The 16,974-nt window shown below is 38.0% G+C and overlaps 1 protein-coding gene across 2 annotated transcripts in view; it reads right to left on the reverse strand.

Moving 5' to 3' along the window:
* smchd1.L (structural maintenance of chromosomes flexible hinge domain containing 1 L homeolog) overlaps nt 1-16,974 on the reverse strand; it is an 89,347-nt gene that overhangs the window by 42,126 nt on the left and 30,247 nt on the right. For both annotated transcript variants that reach the window (XM_018267926.2, XM_018267925.2), the window contains exons 14-20: nt 15,445-15,558; nt 11,626-11,732; nt 10,656-10,738; nt 8,661-8,774; nt 2,379-2,456; nt 2,165-2,284; nt 1,405-1,549 (exon numbers count right to left, since the gene is read on the reverse strand). In XM_018267926.2, the coding sequence (XP_018123415.1) occupies nt 1,405-1,549; nt 2,165-2,284; nt 2,379-2,456; nt 8,661-8,774; nt 10,656-10,738; nt 11,626-11,732; nt 15,445-15,558 (761 nt within the window). The remainder of the gene's footprint in view (nt 1-1,404; nt 1,550-2,164; nt 2,285-2,378; nt 2,457-8,660; nt 8,775-10,655; nt 10,739-11,625; nt 11,733-15,444; nt 15,559-16,974) is intronic.

The raw sequence follows: 16,974 nt of genomic DNA on the forward strand, positions 1-16,974 counted from the left end.
TATATTTTTATTCACTACAATTAAAATAATGATGGTAATGCAAAGGTGATGGCAGATTACCAACAATCACAAAATGAAAGACATCACTCTTCTTTAAAATGTAATAAGAAGCCTGTCATAAGTGCCTTGTTAATAGCAGATATAGCCTTGTGAATTGCAAATCACCTTTGGACTGCAAGGACTAGCATTCCCCCATGAACATAGTGATAGCTGCATTCAACAGGGATGGAGGGAGGCATGTAGGCAACCCACCCTTTTCCTGTCCACTAACTTGTACTTCATTCAGAATTATGGAGTGTCAGGGGCACATAACGAAAGGAGCATTGTACTTATTCTTTGCCCTATAGGAGACATGAAGTACAGCCCTTCTCTTCACCAGGCACCACTTCGCTCTGAACATTACTTATAATCAAGTGCAAGGTGCAGAGAAAAGCAAGACACAGGACACCTGAATGAGCACTAAGCTGCATGGTTTTGCACCTCTTAGTGCACTAAAACATGATAGCTTAAATGGGGAAGTTTACAGTTAAATTTTATTATTTTACAGACGGACTGATTTTAAACAACTTAACAAAAATCTTAATTATTTATGTTACATGGTTTTTATTTTAACATGCTCATGAATGACTGGCCCAAACTACAGAGACTGGAAGTATTCAATGCAACCAGCACCTTGGCTCCATGCTGCTAAAGATAGTAGCCGTGAAGATAGCAGCTGTGAAGACTGATCACTGATATTTGTGCCAGTGATTCAGGCGCATACTATATTTTTTACTGCCAGAATGATGTTTTGGAAGGCAGAAAAAGAGAGCAATTTAACAGTATAAAAAGTATGACAAGTGAATGAATTTAACTTTTGTTGTGCTTTGATGTCTGGCCATCCACTATGAACATCAGAAGAGCTGTGAGAGTACCAGTCCCTCAGTTGAGTGTCACATAGGTGAGGTGCTAGATCCTTCATAAAGGCCCTATCTACAGTATATATACATTTACAGAAATATGTGCAACTTCTGGAACTTTCTTAACTTAGTTTAGCTTGCTTTTTTCCCTTTCAATAATTTAGTCTTGTTGAGATAAGTATTCAGCTGATGAGGCTGCTTCATTTATTGCTAATTTGTCTTTGATTAAACTGCTTCATGAAATTAACCTTTGACTCACGGCTAGCATGGTCATTCTTTGAAAAGCATTATTTTGAAAATGTATCCACATTATATTGATCAGATAGGAGGATGGTATTTTTCATTCAAATGCATTTTCAGATATTGCTATAATTAAACAAAGTAAGCATTGCTAATAAAAATGTAATAGTTGAATTACAAATGTTTACCTTGATTTACCTTTAGATCTTAACATTTCCACAAGAAAATGTAACATTTATATATATATATTTATTTATATGTTTACCTTGCTTCAAGTACAGGTTTAATATCGGTAACCGGCGCGGTAGAATGACCAAATTCATCTAACAAGTTGAGAGGAATGTTGAACGGAATTCCAACACGAAATGGAGCATCCATGACACCCACTGAAAATCCAACTGGTTTACCCTCTAATAAACAGGAAATAGGAAACAGACATGAAATCACAAATGGGGCATTGTGAACAACATCAAATGTAACAGAAAACATTAAATGACTTTTTCATACACAGCATGAGTTACCAGATGTCTGCGACTATTTTATTAGGCGCTGAAAAGTCACCACGCTTGCACACCCTTGGCAATACGGGTTATGAATCTCTGGTGCTCAGTGAAGGAGGACTTGGCAACCCTCAAAATCTTAAAAATAAAGGAATTTCACCTGCACACAGGTTCAATCCAATAAGGGACTACATTTAGCAAGGGTTTGTCCCTGCTTGGATTGAACCTGTGTGCTGGTGAAATTCCTTTACGTACTATTTTGTTAGGAGTCATTAACTATTCAGGGGAATTAGATCTACACTGGTAACCAACCTATTTACTTTGCACAAAAATTTAACAATTGCCAAATACCAAATCCCCCACGAAACATTCATCTGAATCTCAAACCATCTGAACCATAAAGTTAAGCGATTTTAAGGCTTTGTATTTGGTCCTGCCCTGAACTATTATCCTGAATAAAGTGGAAAAAGGAAATGGGGGAACAGAATCTAGGATTAAGAAGTCTGTAAAAAATTTCCGACTTACCAACAATCTTAAATGAAATATTTTTAGAGGGCAGTGGTTTTTCTGCATATGTGTCAGCATTACTTTCGTTCAAAACAACTTGGAGCTTCAAGGTATAGCTGCCAAGCTTTGTGATGTTTTCTATGAAAGATTAAAGCATAACAAAAAAGCATCAGAATATGAAACAGAAAGCAAACTATTTTTTTTTTATGAGAGGAAAATGAAAAAAACGTACCCATTTTTTTAAACCAGTAAGGCCATTTACCTCCATGCTGACTAATGTGCGATATTATTTCTTTGTCACCACTTGAAGCTGTACTTACAAAAAACAAAAATACAAGTTAAACATTCTCAAGATGTATTTTGATTGTGGTAAGAAGGCAATTAATGGCAAGTGATCTAGTTTGAAAGCATACTTTAGTCAATGTGCATTGAGAGACAGTTAAGATGCAAAGATGGAAATGCCTCAAACGTATCTGTCTTAATAAACCAGAAATGTTACTTTCTTTAATAATATATAAATAAGAGTTTAAAAAAATGATCTTTAAGAGGACTTCATCTGTCATCATAAGTTAAATCTATTCCATATGATATAAAGGAAGAAAAAAAGGTAATTCCATTGAAAGCCCCAACAATTTTCTTGATAAAGGCCCGAGACCAGGACTGAAACGTTGATTCTAGCTTTATGCTTTTAAATGTTTTGATAAATAAAATAATTTTAAGAAATCCGGTGTGCGCTGCCTACACTTATGGACACATATACTGTATATATATATATATATATATATATATATATATATATATATATATATATATATATATATATATATGTACCGTATGTATGTGTATGTATGTACCATATATATATATATATATATATATATATATATATATATATATATATATATATATATATATATATATAGCTGGAAATGGAGATCGCACTCACAGGTCTTAGAAGTGTTTAAATGTCTTTATTCAGTGGACGATCGCTCGTCAGCGATCGTCCACTGAATAAAGACATTTAAACACTTCTAAGACCTGTGAGTGCGATCTCCATTTCCAGCTTTACATTCAAACTTCAACAAGGACTGCACCCAGGCATAATTGATGACATTTTCGTGAGTGCCGGTTTTTCCCTTCACTATATATGAAGACCTGTGAGTGCTGATCTCTTATATATATATATATATATATATATATATATATATATATATATATATATATATACATATATATATATATACACACACACACACACACATCTATATATATATATATATATATATATATATATATATATATATATATATATATATATATATATATATATATATACATACACACACACACATATATCTATCTATCTATCTCTATATATATCTATATACACACACACACATACATTCAAACATGAACGTTAAGGAAAATAAGATGTATATGTGCCTCTCCCCTTCCCCAAACAGAGTACAGATGCTTACTGCAATTCTGAAAAAAAAAAAAAACCACAGGGCAGTATACAAAGTGCAAAAAATGGCCCCATTTTTAACCCTTTAAGTGCCACAGAACGTCGAATCTACGTTCTGTGGATCAAAGGACCAAAGTGCCACAGATCGTAGATTCTACGTTCTGCAGCACTTCCGGGTTTGCGAGCGGAGGAGCGGCTGTTAGAGCCGCTCGCTCCGCTCCTTCACGATCCCCTGCCCCTAGACAACGAGCAGAGCAGGGGATCGTGTGGCCCCTGGGGCGCGATCGCCCAAGGGCCCCAAAGCAGCAGCAGGGACGCGTTTCCTATGCGTCCTGCTGCTGCCTGCGCTGCACTTCCGCCCAGCTCCGCCCCCACATGGCTGATGACCGTTGGAGCTGCAGATCTGCTGCGTGGAGCCCTCTCTCATCGATCTGAGGCATCTACCCCAGGTAAGTGTAACATTTACACACACAAAAACACACCAACACACACTTATTACAGTAATATACACTTACATTCACACTTACACACACTTACACATAGATTTTTGGGGATTGGGGGGGTCACACACACTCACAGCACCCATGTACACTTGCACACGCGCAAATAACATGCAATTTACCCGTTGTGCACACGCATATGTACATATATGGCTTTGTGGCTTTTTTTTTTTTTCTTTTCTTATCGCATCGTCTCTTTTTGGGCTAAAAAAAATGTTTTATTGCCGTTCCGAATAGCGTATTCGCTAACCGTACTGTGCAATAGCATTTGTATGTTATTTTGGTGGTTATATTGCAATTTTGGGTATTTTGGTGCATTTTTAGCCATTTTATTGAATTTTTAGCCATTTTATTGCATTTTCAGCTCTGCATTTGTGTTGTTCACTTGTTTCTGTCCGTATAATCGATTTGGCCCAGCTAAAATATTCAAACGGTAATTCTGGTGGCCGATTACACTAGTGTGAAAAAAAAAAGCATTGATTTTTGTGGTTTTATTAGTTTTTGGTGATTTATTTGCATTTCACACTGTTCTGTGTTATTTTGTTTTGCCTATGTAAATTTTATCTACTATATATCCATTTGTGGGTCTCTGTGCGCCACATAGTTTGGTATATCTATGCATATTGGGCATCAAAGTGTTCAGTAGACCCCTGGCGTTCATATTTAGGATGTTTTATGCTGATACGTTACGAAATGTGGGGCACATAATGGGGTAAAATTCAAGCTTTGTGACGATTTTCAGAAATTTGATAAAAACCGTTATGTTCAGCATTGCTTTGCAGTTTGCAGTAGAAACACTTATTTACCCATTTTGGATTCGTCAGAATGTGTACTTTCTGAAAATATATGGTTTTCTGGGGTCTCTGTACTGTTAGGGGGGTCTAATGTCGCATATTACACACACCAGGTGCTTATATTGCAGCAGCCAGCGCGTCAGCTGTGAAAATGTCTATACATATTGTCATTTGGGGGTCTCTGTGCGCCACATACTTTGGTATATCTATGCATATTGGGCATCAAAGTGTTCAGTAGACCCCATGCGCTCATATTTAGGATGTTTTATGCTGATAAGTTACGAAATGTGGGGCATATAATGGGGTAAAATTCAAGCTTTGTGACGATTTTCAGAAATTTCATAAAAACCGTTACGTTCAGCATTGCTTTGCAGTTTGACAGTTTGCATTAGGAACACATATTTACCCATATTGGATTCGTCAGAATGTATACTTTCTGAAAATATATGGTTTTCTGGGGTCTCTGTACTGTTAGGGGGGTCTAATGTCGCATATTACACACACCGGGTGCTTATATTGCAGCAGCCAGCGTGCGTCAGCCGTGAAAATGTATATACACTATTGTCATTTGGGGGTCTCTGTGCGCCACATAGTTTGGTATATCTATGCATATTGGGCATCAAAGTGTTTAGTAGACCCCTGGCGTTCATATTCAGGATGATTTATGCTGATAAGTTACGAAATGTGGGGCATATAATGGGGTAAAATTCAAGCTTTGTGACGATTTTCAGAAATTTGATAAAAACCGTTACGTTCAGCATTGCTTTGCAGTTTGACAGTTTGCAGTAGGAACACATATTTACCCATATTGGATTCGTCAGAATGTGTACTTTCCGAAAATATATGGTTTTCTGGGGTCTCTGTACTGTTAGGGGGGTCTAATGTCGCATATTACACACACCGGGTGCTTATATTGCAGCAGCCAGCGCGCGTCAGCCGTGAAAATGTATACACTATTGTCATTTGGGGGTCTCTGTGCGCCACATAGTTTGGTATATCTATGCATATTGGGCATCAAAGTGTTTAGTAGACCCCTGGCGTTCATATTCAGGATGTTTTAGGCTGATAAGTTACGAAATGTGGGGCATATAATGGGGTAAAATTCAAGCTTTGTGACGATTTTCAGAAATTTGATAAAAACCGTTATGTTCAGCATTGCTTTGCAGTTTGGCAGTTTGCAGTAGAAACGCTTATTTACCCATATTGGATTCGTCAGAATGTGTACTTTCTGAAAATATATGGTTTTCTGGGGTCTCTGTACTGTTAGGTGGTCTAATGTCGCATAATACACACACCGGGTGGTTATATTGCAGCAGCCAGCGCGTCAGCCGTGAAAATGTCTATACATATTGTCATTTGGGGGTCTCTGTGCCCCACATAGTTTGGTATATCTATGCACATTGGGCATCAAACTGTTTAGTAGACCCCTATGTTTATATTTAGGATGCTTTATGCTGGTAATGATACATGGACAATACGATGCTGGAAAGTTGAAGCTTTGAGGCAATTTTCAGAATATTTTACCAAAACCGCCAAATTTGGCAAAGCCTTGCGACTCAGTAGTTTGGGGCAGAAAGGCATGGGTACCCATTTTAGATTCTGTATAATGTGTACTTTCCAAAAATATATGGGTTTGGGGGTAAACATATATTTCTGTGTTTTTACCCCACAAAAATGCAGTCAATGTGTTGATTTTTCATTAGCTGAAGTTACCCACAGGACTATTTGTATGCGCTAACTTCATTTTGGGGCCTCTAACTGCCATATACTTTGGTAAACCTATTCACAGTGGGCACCAAACTGTTTGGAGGACCCCTGGCAATCATATTTAGGGTGTTTTTTTTTGGTGCATAACGATACATGGGTGATATGGTGCTGAGAAGTTGAAGCTTTGAGGCAATTCTCAGATATTTCACCAAAACCGACAATTGTGGGAAAGCCTTGCGACTCAGTAGTTTGGAGCAGAAAGGCATGGGTATCCATTTTAGATTCTGTAGAATGTGTTCTTTCCAAAAATATATGGGTTTGGGGGGTAAACATATATTTCTGTGTTTTTACCCCACAAAAATGCAGTCAATGTGTTGATTTTTCATTAGATGAAGTTACCCACTGGACTATTTGTATGCGCTAACTTCATTTTGAGGCCTCTAACTGCCAGATACTTTGGTAAACCTATGAACAATGGCTACCAAACTGTTTGGAGAAACCCTGGCTATCATATTTAGGGTGTTTTTTCTTGGTGCGTAACGATACATGGGTGATATGGTGCTGAGAAGTTGAAGCTTTGAGGCAATTTTCAGATATTTCACCAAAACCGACAATTGTGGGAAGGCCTTGCGACTCAGTAGTTTGGAGCAGAAAGGCATGGGTACCCATTTTAGATTCGGTAGAATGTGTACTTTCCAAAAATATATGGGTTTTGGGGGGTAAACATATATTTCTGTGTTTTTACCCCACAAAAATGCAGTCAATGTGTTGATTTTCATTAGCTGAAGTTACTCACGGGACTGTTTGTATGCGCTAACTTCATTTTGGGGCCTCTAAATGCCAGATACTTTGGTAAACTTATGAACAATGGCCACCAAAATGTTCAGAGGAACCCTGGCAATCATATTTAGGGTGCTTTTTCTTAGTACGTAATGATACATGGGTGATATGGTGCTGGGAAGTTGAAGCTTTGAGGCAATTTTCAGATATTTCACCAAAACCGACAATTTTGGGAAAGCCTTGCGACTCAGTAGTTTGGAGCAGAAAGGCATGGGTACCCATTTTAGATTCTGTAGAATGTGTTCTTTCCAAAAATATATGGGTTTGGGGGGTAAACATATATTTCTGTGTTTTTACCCCACAAAAATGCAGTCAATGTTTTGATTTCTCAGTAGCTGAAGTAAAGTCCTGAACAATTTGGATGCGCTAACTTCATATTTGTGTCTCTAAATGCCAGATACTTTGGTAAACCTATGCATAATGGGTATCAAACTGTTCAGTGGACCCCTGGCAATCATATTTCAGGTGCTTTTTCTTGGTACGTAATATAGTTTGGGATATGCGGAGCAGCAAAATAAAACCTTTGAAATGATTTTTCAAAATTTTGAATTTTATTTTGAAAAACCGCTTTTCTGTTTGGTAGTTGGGAGTAGAGAGACATAGTTACCCATTTTGTAATCGGCAGAATGTGTACTTTTCAAAAATGTATGGTTTTCTGGGGTAAACCTATGGTTTCAGGATTTTTTGCCTTGGAATCTAAAGCATGCCGTTTTCTGCCTTAGTGCTTTCAAAATTCAGTAATATACTGCCGGGAGTTTTTGCTGTACAGAAATCCTAAATCTCCCTAAAACTATACATATCTGGTATTGGCACGTTCGAGAGACATAAGGCTTTCCAAATAAGTTGGATTTTCATCTGTAAAATGAAATATTTTTCTGGTATAAATTGATATACGATGAAAAATGGTAATTTTTCATTTTTTTTTGTTATTTAGCACTATAAATTTTTTTGCACAGGTGGAAATACATGAAAACTCAGGCAGATTTAGAAAGCTCAGTTTCTACCGAAAAAAACAATATATAATTTTCCTAGGTAAACTATAGGTTTCCCCTCAGAAAATGCCCATAAAGTGAGAGAGCACAAAATGCTTAAAAACGGCTGGCATTTTGCGTAACCAAAATGTGAAATTCTGCTGGCACTTAAAGGGTTAATCTTTGCTTACATTTTTGTTTGTAAACGATCCCCTTGTTGCATATATTTATACTTACAATGCAGCAACACCTTCATCTCCACCAAAAGCTTTTTTGATGCTGCATGGCTTGTACCAGGAAGTTTCTGCATGGGTTCTCCTTTTTTATTCAGTATTTCAATTCTTAAAGGCCCTGTGTATAAATTAAGTAAATTATAACAAACAAGCATAAACCATGATAGAGAAATGTCATGAATAGGGATGAACTAAATATTTTGCAGCGAAAAACCACCCATAGAGTCTAATGTATAGTAAGAAAAAACATTGCATGGTTTGAAAAAGGTTGAATGAAAAAACGGCCATAGAATTTTGCCAAATTTATTGCCCTTTCATAAATTTTCGGTTAAGTGGGTCAGATTCACCCAGCCCTGATCATGAAAAACTGCACGAAACTGCACCGAATCCAGGATTTGGTTCGGGATCCTTGTGCCTGGCCGAACCAAATCCTAATTTGCATATGTAAATTAGGGGAGGGAGGAAATCAAGTGACTTTTCATCACAAAAGAAGAATTTTTTTCCACCTTTTTCTTTCCTGCCCCTAATTTGCATATGCAAATTAGGATTTGGTTCAGTATTCTGCCAAGGATTTCACCAAGAATTTGGCCGATTCCCAAATAGCGGATTCGGTGCATCCCTAATTCTTAGTAAGGACTGAAATTAATGTATTGTCTAAAGTTTACCATCTGCCTGATATTGTTTTAGGTTCATTATCCAATGACCATTAATTACCGGTACCTGAAAATCAAATATACATTATTTTTCTAGAAACAGCCATTTTCCAACTTAAAAATCTCCTGTTGTAGCAGTGATTTTTAACTTGTGGCTAAATCTTGAATCACTGTACCTGCCTTCTTGAGAGACTGGAAGGGATAGTGTAAAACCAACAGAACATGAACAACACTGCTTTAGAAGATAAACACTGCATATGAAGTATGGGTTAGCCTTTTTTTATGTATTAAGTAGATACCTATTAGTCCTTCATTTCAACCTGTATGTTCTCTCTGAATCACTTTGGGTTGTCTTCAGATACTCTGGTTTCCTTCCAAAAACATCCAGATTAATTAGCTTTTGAGTAGCTTCTGTAGACTGACCCCAGTGTGTTGTGCGACTATGACTGGGACCTGGAACGGTAACTCTACAGGGTAGGGGTTGATGTGAATGATTAATGAATATGATTGTCAGTTCCAGATACAATTTCCACCATCATGTTGTGGTTCATCAGGAAGCAGACCTAACTGCTCCTATTCATATTCAGTCGCACTGCCAACCATCTATGTAAAATCCATGAGTTTACCATTAGTAGCCAGTTTCCCACTAATTATCTGTGATCAACTAATTGAGATTACAGGGCATATCAGTGAATGGGGCAATACAGTAGTTTTGGCAGATTATTATTACTATTGGAGTCGTGTGCAGGTCAAATAAAATAACCCTAGTCAAATGGAGAAAAGTATTCTAGCATTTGTTTCAAATTTTCAAAACTTAATTTTTGCTACTAAGTGGAATTAATTACCTTTAAGTTAACTTTTTGTGTTTTATAGAATGGCTGATTCTAAGCAACTTTTCCATTGGCCTTCATTTTTTTCTTTTTCATAGTTTTTGAATTATTTGCATTATCCTAAATCTTTCCTGCTTTCAAATAAAAAACAAATGCTTCTTTTAATTTTTTTTTTTGGGGGGGGGGGATGTTAGTATAGTATCACAACACAACACTAAAATCTGTAATGTGATATAACATTTATATTGCTTTTCATACTACCTGATATTAGAAACCAAAATGCCTACTCGATGCTGTAGCAAATTGGCTGAGAATACCTAACATGTCTTTGGCCCTCCCCCAAAGCTAACATCAGCATCAGTAGCAAGGCTAAAGATATGTAGGAGTCTGACAGAGATAAGCGGTCAAAGGCCAAGTAAAGTAAATAAAAAAAATTTTTTTTTTATACACAGCTTATATGTCCTTTCATTGTCAGAAACTGCATATTGCAGGTACAAAGCAGTCTTTACTCTTTACCTATTTTGGATCCAGCGTGTTTTATGTCATCGTCTTCCAATGAATCACCTTCTGGCCAGGTAACGGACAATGTGTCTGGAAACCTAAGGAAAAGAGGTTGTTGTTTACAGAGCAAGTAGATGTATATAACTTATTCATTAAAATTGTGTACTGCTGAGAAACTCCAGCGTTGACTCCAGATATATGGCCTGAAATGAAGTTGTTATTACTATATCTATATTTTGAGACATTTGAAATGCATTCTCCAAAAATAAAATGTTTTTTGCACAGTGAAAGAAATGTAATTAAGCATCTTTCCAATAAACATTAATTAATAATTTTCAATAGTTTTTTTATAATTTTGTAATTGTGATTAAAAGAGTGGCGTATAAACTTATCAGTTATTGATTATAAGCTCTATGGGGATAGGACCTCATTCCAACTGTGTAATGAAATACCCAACATTTAAGCAATTGATTGTTACTGTACAACTTATAATAACTATACCCGTTTGCCATATAAAACACTTTGTACAAAACAGACTACTGTTACGTTGTACTAGCCAGACCAAGAAATCAAGCGATAAACAATGCTTTCAGTAGTGATTACATTTACTAACAACATCATAACCATTAAAAATCCTTAATATATATTGGGAAGTTGCTTGGAATTAAAATTTCTTTCTTATGCAACAAAACAAAGAATTTGGGTGGAGGAATCCTTTATGAACTTTCAATGCTTATCTTTTGTGTCTTATGCATACTTTGGAGACACATGGCAGTTGGCTCTGTATATAGTTTAGACCTTAGCCCAAAGCTGAGAAATACTAGGCACAGCACTTCAATCATGGGTAGCATCAGTTGTGTCATTCCACTCATAGGATCTCCATATAAGCTTTATACTGTGTTTGCCAATAGAGAATAATGTGGGCGGATTGTTGTGCACTTTTGCGTGTCATTTTACGAACAAAAGAAACAACGCTTTCACATACCGTGTCATTTCATCTTCCAGATATTTCTTAATGATGCTCAAGGTTGCACTTCTGTCTATCTTTGAAATTGGAACAAGCTTGATTTCATCATACAATTCTTTTGGTTCCTAGATGGGGAAAGACCAAAATGCTTAGCTGTTTAGGTCATGTACAGACCAAAATTATATAAAAAGAAATTAAAAAATGATATAGGAAATAATGTATAAGCTAACTGAAAGCACACAACATTGTTCTCATGTGTAAGTCAATGAGAGCTTCTTTTTGGCACATGTGGGGAACAATAAATGTGACCCAACCCCTCCTATACTAAGTTGTTTTATACGTTAGGAGGACTGTGAGCAAGCAAAGTGCACAGTCTTACCAGCTTCAATATGCAAATTATAAATATGCACATGATGTGGGGGCAGAGTGGGAACGCCTGTGAAAACAACCATATTGGTCCTTGCTAAATAGATCATTGTACATTTCCCCTCCCTCTCCTTCAAACTCTGCTGTTACAGTTTTGTTACCAAAAGTCTATTGTATGGTGGTGTGTGGTTACGTGTGCACTGGCAATCTACCTTGCATAGACCACACATGGAGGCATATTAATTATGTTGTGTAAAAACCGGCAGGATATTACACCACAAATCAGAAATAAGAAAAACCATACAGGTAGGTCCATAAATATTTGGACAGCTACAACTTTTTTCTAATTTTGGTTCTAATTTTAAATGATACAACTGAGATGCAGTTGAACTGCTGACTTTCAGCTTTAATTCAGTGGGTTGTACAAAAAATTGCATAAAAATGTGAGGAACTAAAGGCTTTTTTTTTTAACACAATCACTTTATTTCAGGGGCTCAAAAGTAATTGGACAAATTAAAAAACGGAAAATAAAATGTTCATTTCTAATACTCGGTTGAAAACCCTTTGCTGGCAATGGCAGCCTGAATTCTTAAAATCCTGGGTATCACCAGATTCTGAGTTTCCTCCTTTTTAATGCTTTGCCAGGCCTATACTGCAGCGGCTTTCAGTCGCTGTTTGTTGTTTCCAAAGTTTAGTCTTCAACAAGTGAAATGCATGCTTAATTGGGTTCAGATCAGGTGACTGACTTGGCCATTCAAGAATATTCCACTTCTTTGCTTTAATAAACTCCTGGGTTGCTTTGGCTGTATGTTTTGGTTCATTATGAAACGCCTCCCAATCAGTTTGACTGCATTTAGCTGGATTTGAGCAGCCAGTATGTCTCTGAACACCTCAGAATTCATTCGGCTGCTTCTGTCCTGTGTCACATCATGGATAAACACTACTGTCCCAGTGCCACTGAGGTTGATCTTGGTTTCATCTGTCCAAAGAATGTTTTTCCAGATTTTTGTTGTTGTGAAGGGGTTTCTCTTCCCCATGGAAATGATTCTGTGATCATCCACCACTGTTGTCTTCCTATGTTACCGAGTCACCAGTGCTTTCTTATTGTTTCTTTCTCCAGATGCACCAAACTGTAGATTTTGCCACTCCTAATATTGCAGCAATTTCTCGGATGGGTTTTTTCTGTTTTTGCATCTTAAAGGAGAAGGAAACCCCCAGGGCGCTAAACCCCTCCCCCCCTCCCTCCTCCCCCCTGGCCTACCTGTCCCCCTGGGCAAATGCCCCTAACTTTTTACTCACCCCTCTGCGCAGGTCCTGTCCACGGAGTACGCAGTCGCCATCTTCTCCCACGCGCGTCTTCTTCCTGCTCTGATCGGCGTTTTCTGGCGCATGCGCAGTAGGAACAGGTACCGGTACGGCTCTACTGCGCATGCGCCGAATGTCACGAAGTGAAATCGGAAAACTTCGTGACATTCGGCGCATGCGCAGTAGAGCCGTACCGGTACCTGTTCCTACTGCGCATGCGCCAGAAAACGCCGATCAGAGCAGGAAGAAGACGCGCGTGGGAGAAGATGGCGACTGCGTACTCCGTGGACAGGACCTGCGCAGAGGGGTGAGTAAAAAGTTAGGGGCATTTGCCCAGGGGGACAGGTAGGCCAGGGGGGAGGAGGGAGGGGGGGCAGCACAGGGGAAGGGGGGAGGGGTTTAGCGCCCTGGGGGTTTCCTTCTCCTTTAAGGATGGCTTGTTTCACCTGCATGGAGAGCTCCTTTAAATGCATGCTTGTCTGTTCACGGCAAAATCTTCCACATACAAGCAGCCCCCCCCCCTCAAATCAACTCCAGGGCTTTTATCTGCTTCATTGATAATGACATAACGAAGCAATTGCCCACACCTGCCCATGAAATAGCCTTTGAGTCAATTGTCCAATTACTTTTGAGCTCCTGAAATGAAGTGATTGTGTTAAAAAAAAGGCTTTAGTCCCTCACATTTTTAAAGCTGAAAGATGAGTGGTTTCATTTAAAATTCACTGTGGTAATATACAGAACCCGAATTAGAAAAAAAAGTGGTCTCTGTCCAAATATTTATGGGCCCAACTATAGGATTCTTCTTGACTAAAGCAATAGGTGAATTGTTCAGCACAAGCCCTATGTGCTTGAAAAGGAGGTATATTGTGCTCATATATATAAATTAACTTTTAAAATATTTTCCAAGCAGCTAAACTAGTTTTTTTCAACATTTATTTACCATAATATTCTGCTTCTTTTCAACCTGAAAATATTTTCTGATTCTTGAGGTCCTGGACACAAGGCCTGATTTTATTGTACTTGTTTATCTTTTTATTTTTAATTCAGTATTTCTAGCACTGCCTTGTTCAAAGTTGAAGAACATACATATACACAAATGATGTATGTATAATCTGTATTACATATTTATTTGTTCAGTTAAAGGGGTTTTGCACCTTTAAATGAACTTGGTTATTTAAAAAAAATTTGAAAGTCAAATATTCGATTGAATGAATAGGAATCAATTGAAAATTTAAATCGTTTAGAGTCGTACAAATCGAGTTAATCTCCCGAAAAAAAAACTTGAATGTCAGGAAGGCTATTAACATTTCCAAATTGCTCAACGGACCTCTGCCAATGGTTTTTGAGTTACTTAGCTTTTTATTCTGCAGCTCAGCCTAGCAACAATGAACTGATTTGAATAAGAGACTGCAATATGAATTAGAGGGTCCAAATAGAAAGGCAAGTAATAAAAAGTAGCAATAGATGGGGTCAGCGACCCCCATTTGAAAGCTGGAAAGAGTAAGAAAAAGGCAAATCATTCAAAAACTATAAAAAATAAAGACGAAAAACCAATTGAAAAGTTGCTTACAATTGGCCATTCTATAACTACTAAAAGCTAACTTAAAGGTGAACCACCCCATTAAGATTACAATTTTAAAGGTACAAGTTCTGTGACTGCTTAAAGTCTGACTGGCTACAAATTAGAGCTAATTTGTGTCCAATTATATGCTGTTCACAAAGATGCTTCCTTCTATACATGTTCCTTGCAATGCGTGCTTAAGCACCCACATGCCAGTTCAGTCTTTTTGAAAAATCAAATACAATTGCCAGCTGAAAATTATGCACACACACACATTATGTACACACAGGGACATATTTAATAATGCGCAAGCTTGACCAAATTGTAAAAGAAACAGGGTTATTTTTCCACAAGCGGGTTTTGGAAAAAATAATAAAAATGTAACTGATTTTAGGTGGTAAACTTTTTATATTTTTCAAAACCAATTTTTTTGGGGAAAAAAACTATTTGTGTAGATCTCAGCAATGAAAAATCCAAACACAACAACTGCTTTAAAGTCAGGTTTCTTCTGTCCTTATTTTATAGAACAGAATTCCATATCAATGTTTTTTAAAGATGTTTTAGCAAAAAAAGAAAAAGAAACATATAAAAAAAAAAAGGCTTACCAAAGAAATTTCAACTTCTCCTCCAGTAGCATATATATCACAATCGTAATCCCCATACAGAAGAAACCTATTAATGCTTCCATAGAGTACGGGTATAGTCTTGACTGTTTTCACCTGCAGGAAAAGAGCAGTAAGTTAATATTGTGGAAGACTGCATTAGCAAAAATATTTTTTTATATATTATATATTTTGTTTCAAGCAGTATCAGCACTCTGTCTTGATTCTGTGGTGGGTGCTTGGTCAAAGGTTATCATACAAAGTTCAAATTGGACCAGCACTCCAGTAGTATTTTACAAATTATTTTATTAAATCACAGACACACACACGATCTGTTAGCAGGAAACCCGTTATCCAGAATAATGGCAAGGCTGTATCCAATAGACTCTACCCAGCACTACGCTGCAATGCATATTAAAAAGGAGATTTTGTACTCACGATTAAACCTCTCTTTCTCTTCAGTCTGAACTCAGCTCACTTTGTGTCAAAGTCAACAGGAATCGTAACAACTTGAGTTCTAACTGAACTAGGAATTTATATAACATATCAACCGTTTTGTAACAACCATAACATGTTTGACAAATAGCGAGGGCCTCAATCCAGGGAGGGAAGCCCTGTGTCCCCCAAGCGACTGAAGAGAAAGATTTAACGGTGTGTACACAAAATCTCCTTATCTCCAAGTCTGCTTGGGGGACACAGCGACAGTGGGGACGTACCAAAATTGTCCCTTAAAATCCCAGGAGGAAATGAGGCCTATGTAAAAGTAACCACTGCAGCCTGGAGCACCTTTCTGGCAAAGTTAGTGTCTGAAGCTAAAAAGGTGTCGAAGTGGTATAATTTGGGGAAAGAGTGGACAGAGGTCCACGTAGCTGCCTTGCACAGCTGCTCTGCTGATGCTTGTTTCGGAATGCCCAGGAAGTACTCACCCCCCTGGTGGAGTGGGCGGTGAGTCTGACTGGTGGAGTCTGTCCTTGTGCAATATATGCTCTATGAATCGCTTGCTTGATTCAGTGAGAAATGGTGTATTTGGTAACCGGAGTATCCTCATGTGGCCCCGCTGGAAGGACCAGTAGTGAGTCTGTCTTATGTGAGAATGCCTTTAACTCTGTGGAGATCGAACTTAAGAGCGCAAACAGGGTCCAAGGTATACAGTGCTGCCTTGAAAGGAAGTCTGACACGACCTTGGGCAAAAAGGATGGAACTGTGTGGAAAACTGCCCTGTCATTGTGGAAAACGAGGAAGGGCGATCTGCATGACAAGGAGCTCTGGCTTCCAGGTAAGCCACTGGGTATGGAGGCTAGTGGTTCGAAGGGTGGACTTTGTAGAACGTGTAACATCAATGTGTGGTGCCCGTACCGGGGAGCCACGTGTTCGCATGAAGGTTTTGACATAAGGCAGGAGAACCAGGCGTTTCTGGAAGAGCAACGATATCGCAGAGTCTTGTGACTTGAGCGACCCTAAGGACAGACCCATGGACAGGCCTTCTTGTAGGAACTCTAGGATGTTGAGAACAAAGAACACTTAGAATCTTGC

The sequence above is a fragment of the Xenopus laevis genome, chromosome 6L (genome assembly GCF_017654675.1).
Source record: "Xenopus laevis strain J_2021 chromosome 6L, Xenopus_laevis_v10.1, whole genome shotgun sequence".
Taxonomy (NCBI): Eukaryota; Metazoa; Chordata; class Amphibia; order Anura; family Pipidae; genus Xenopus; species Xenopus laevis.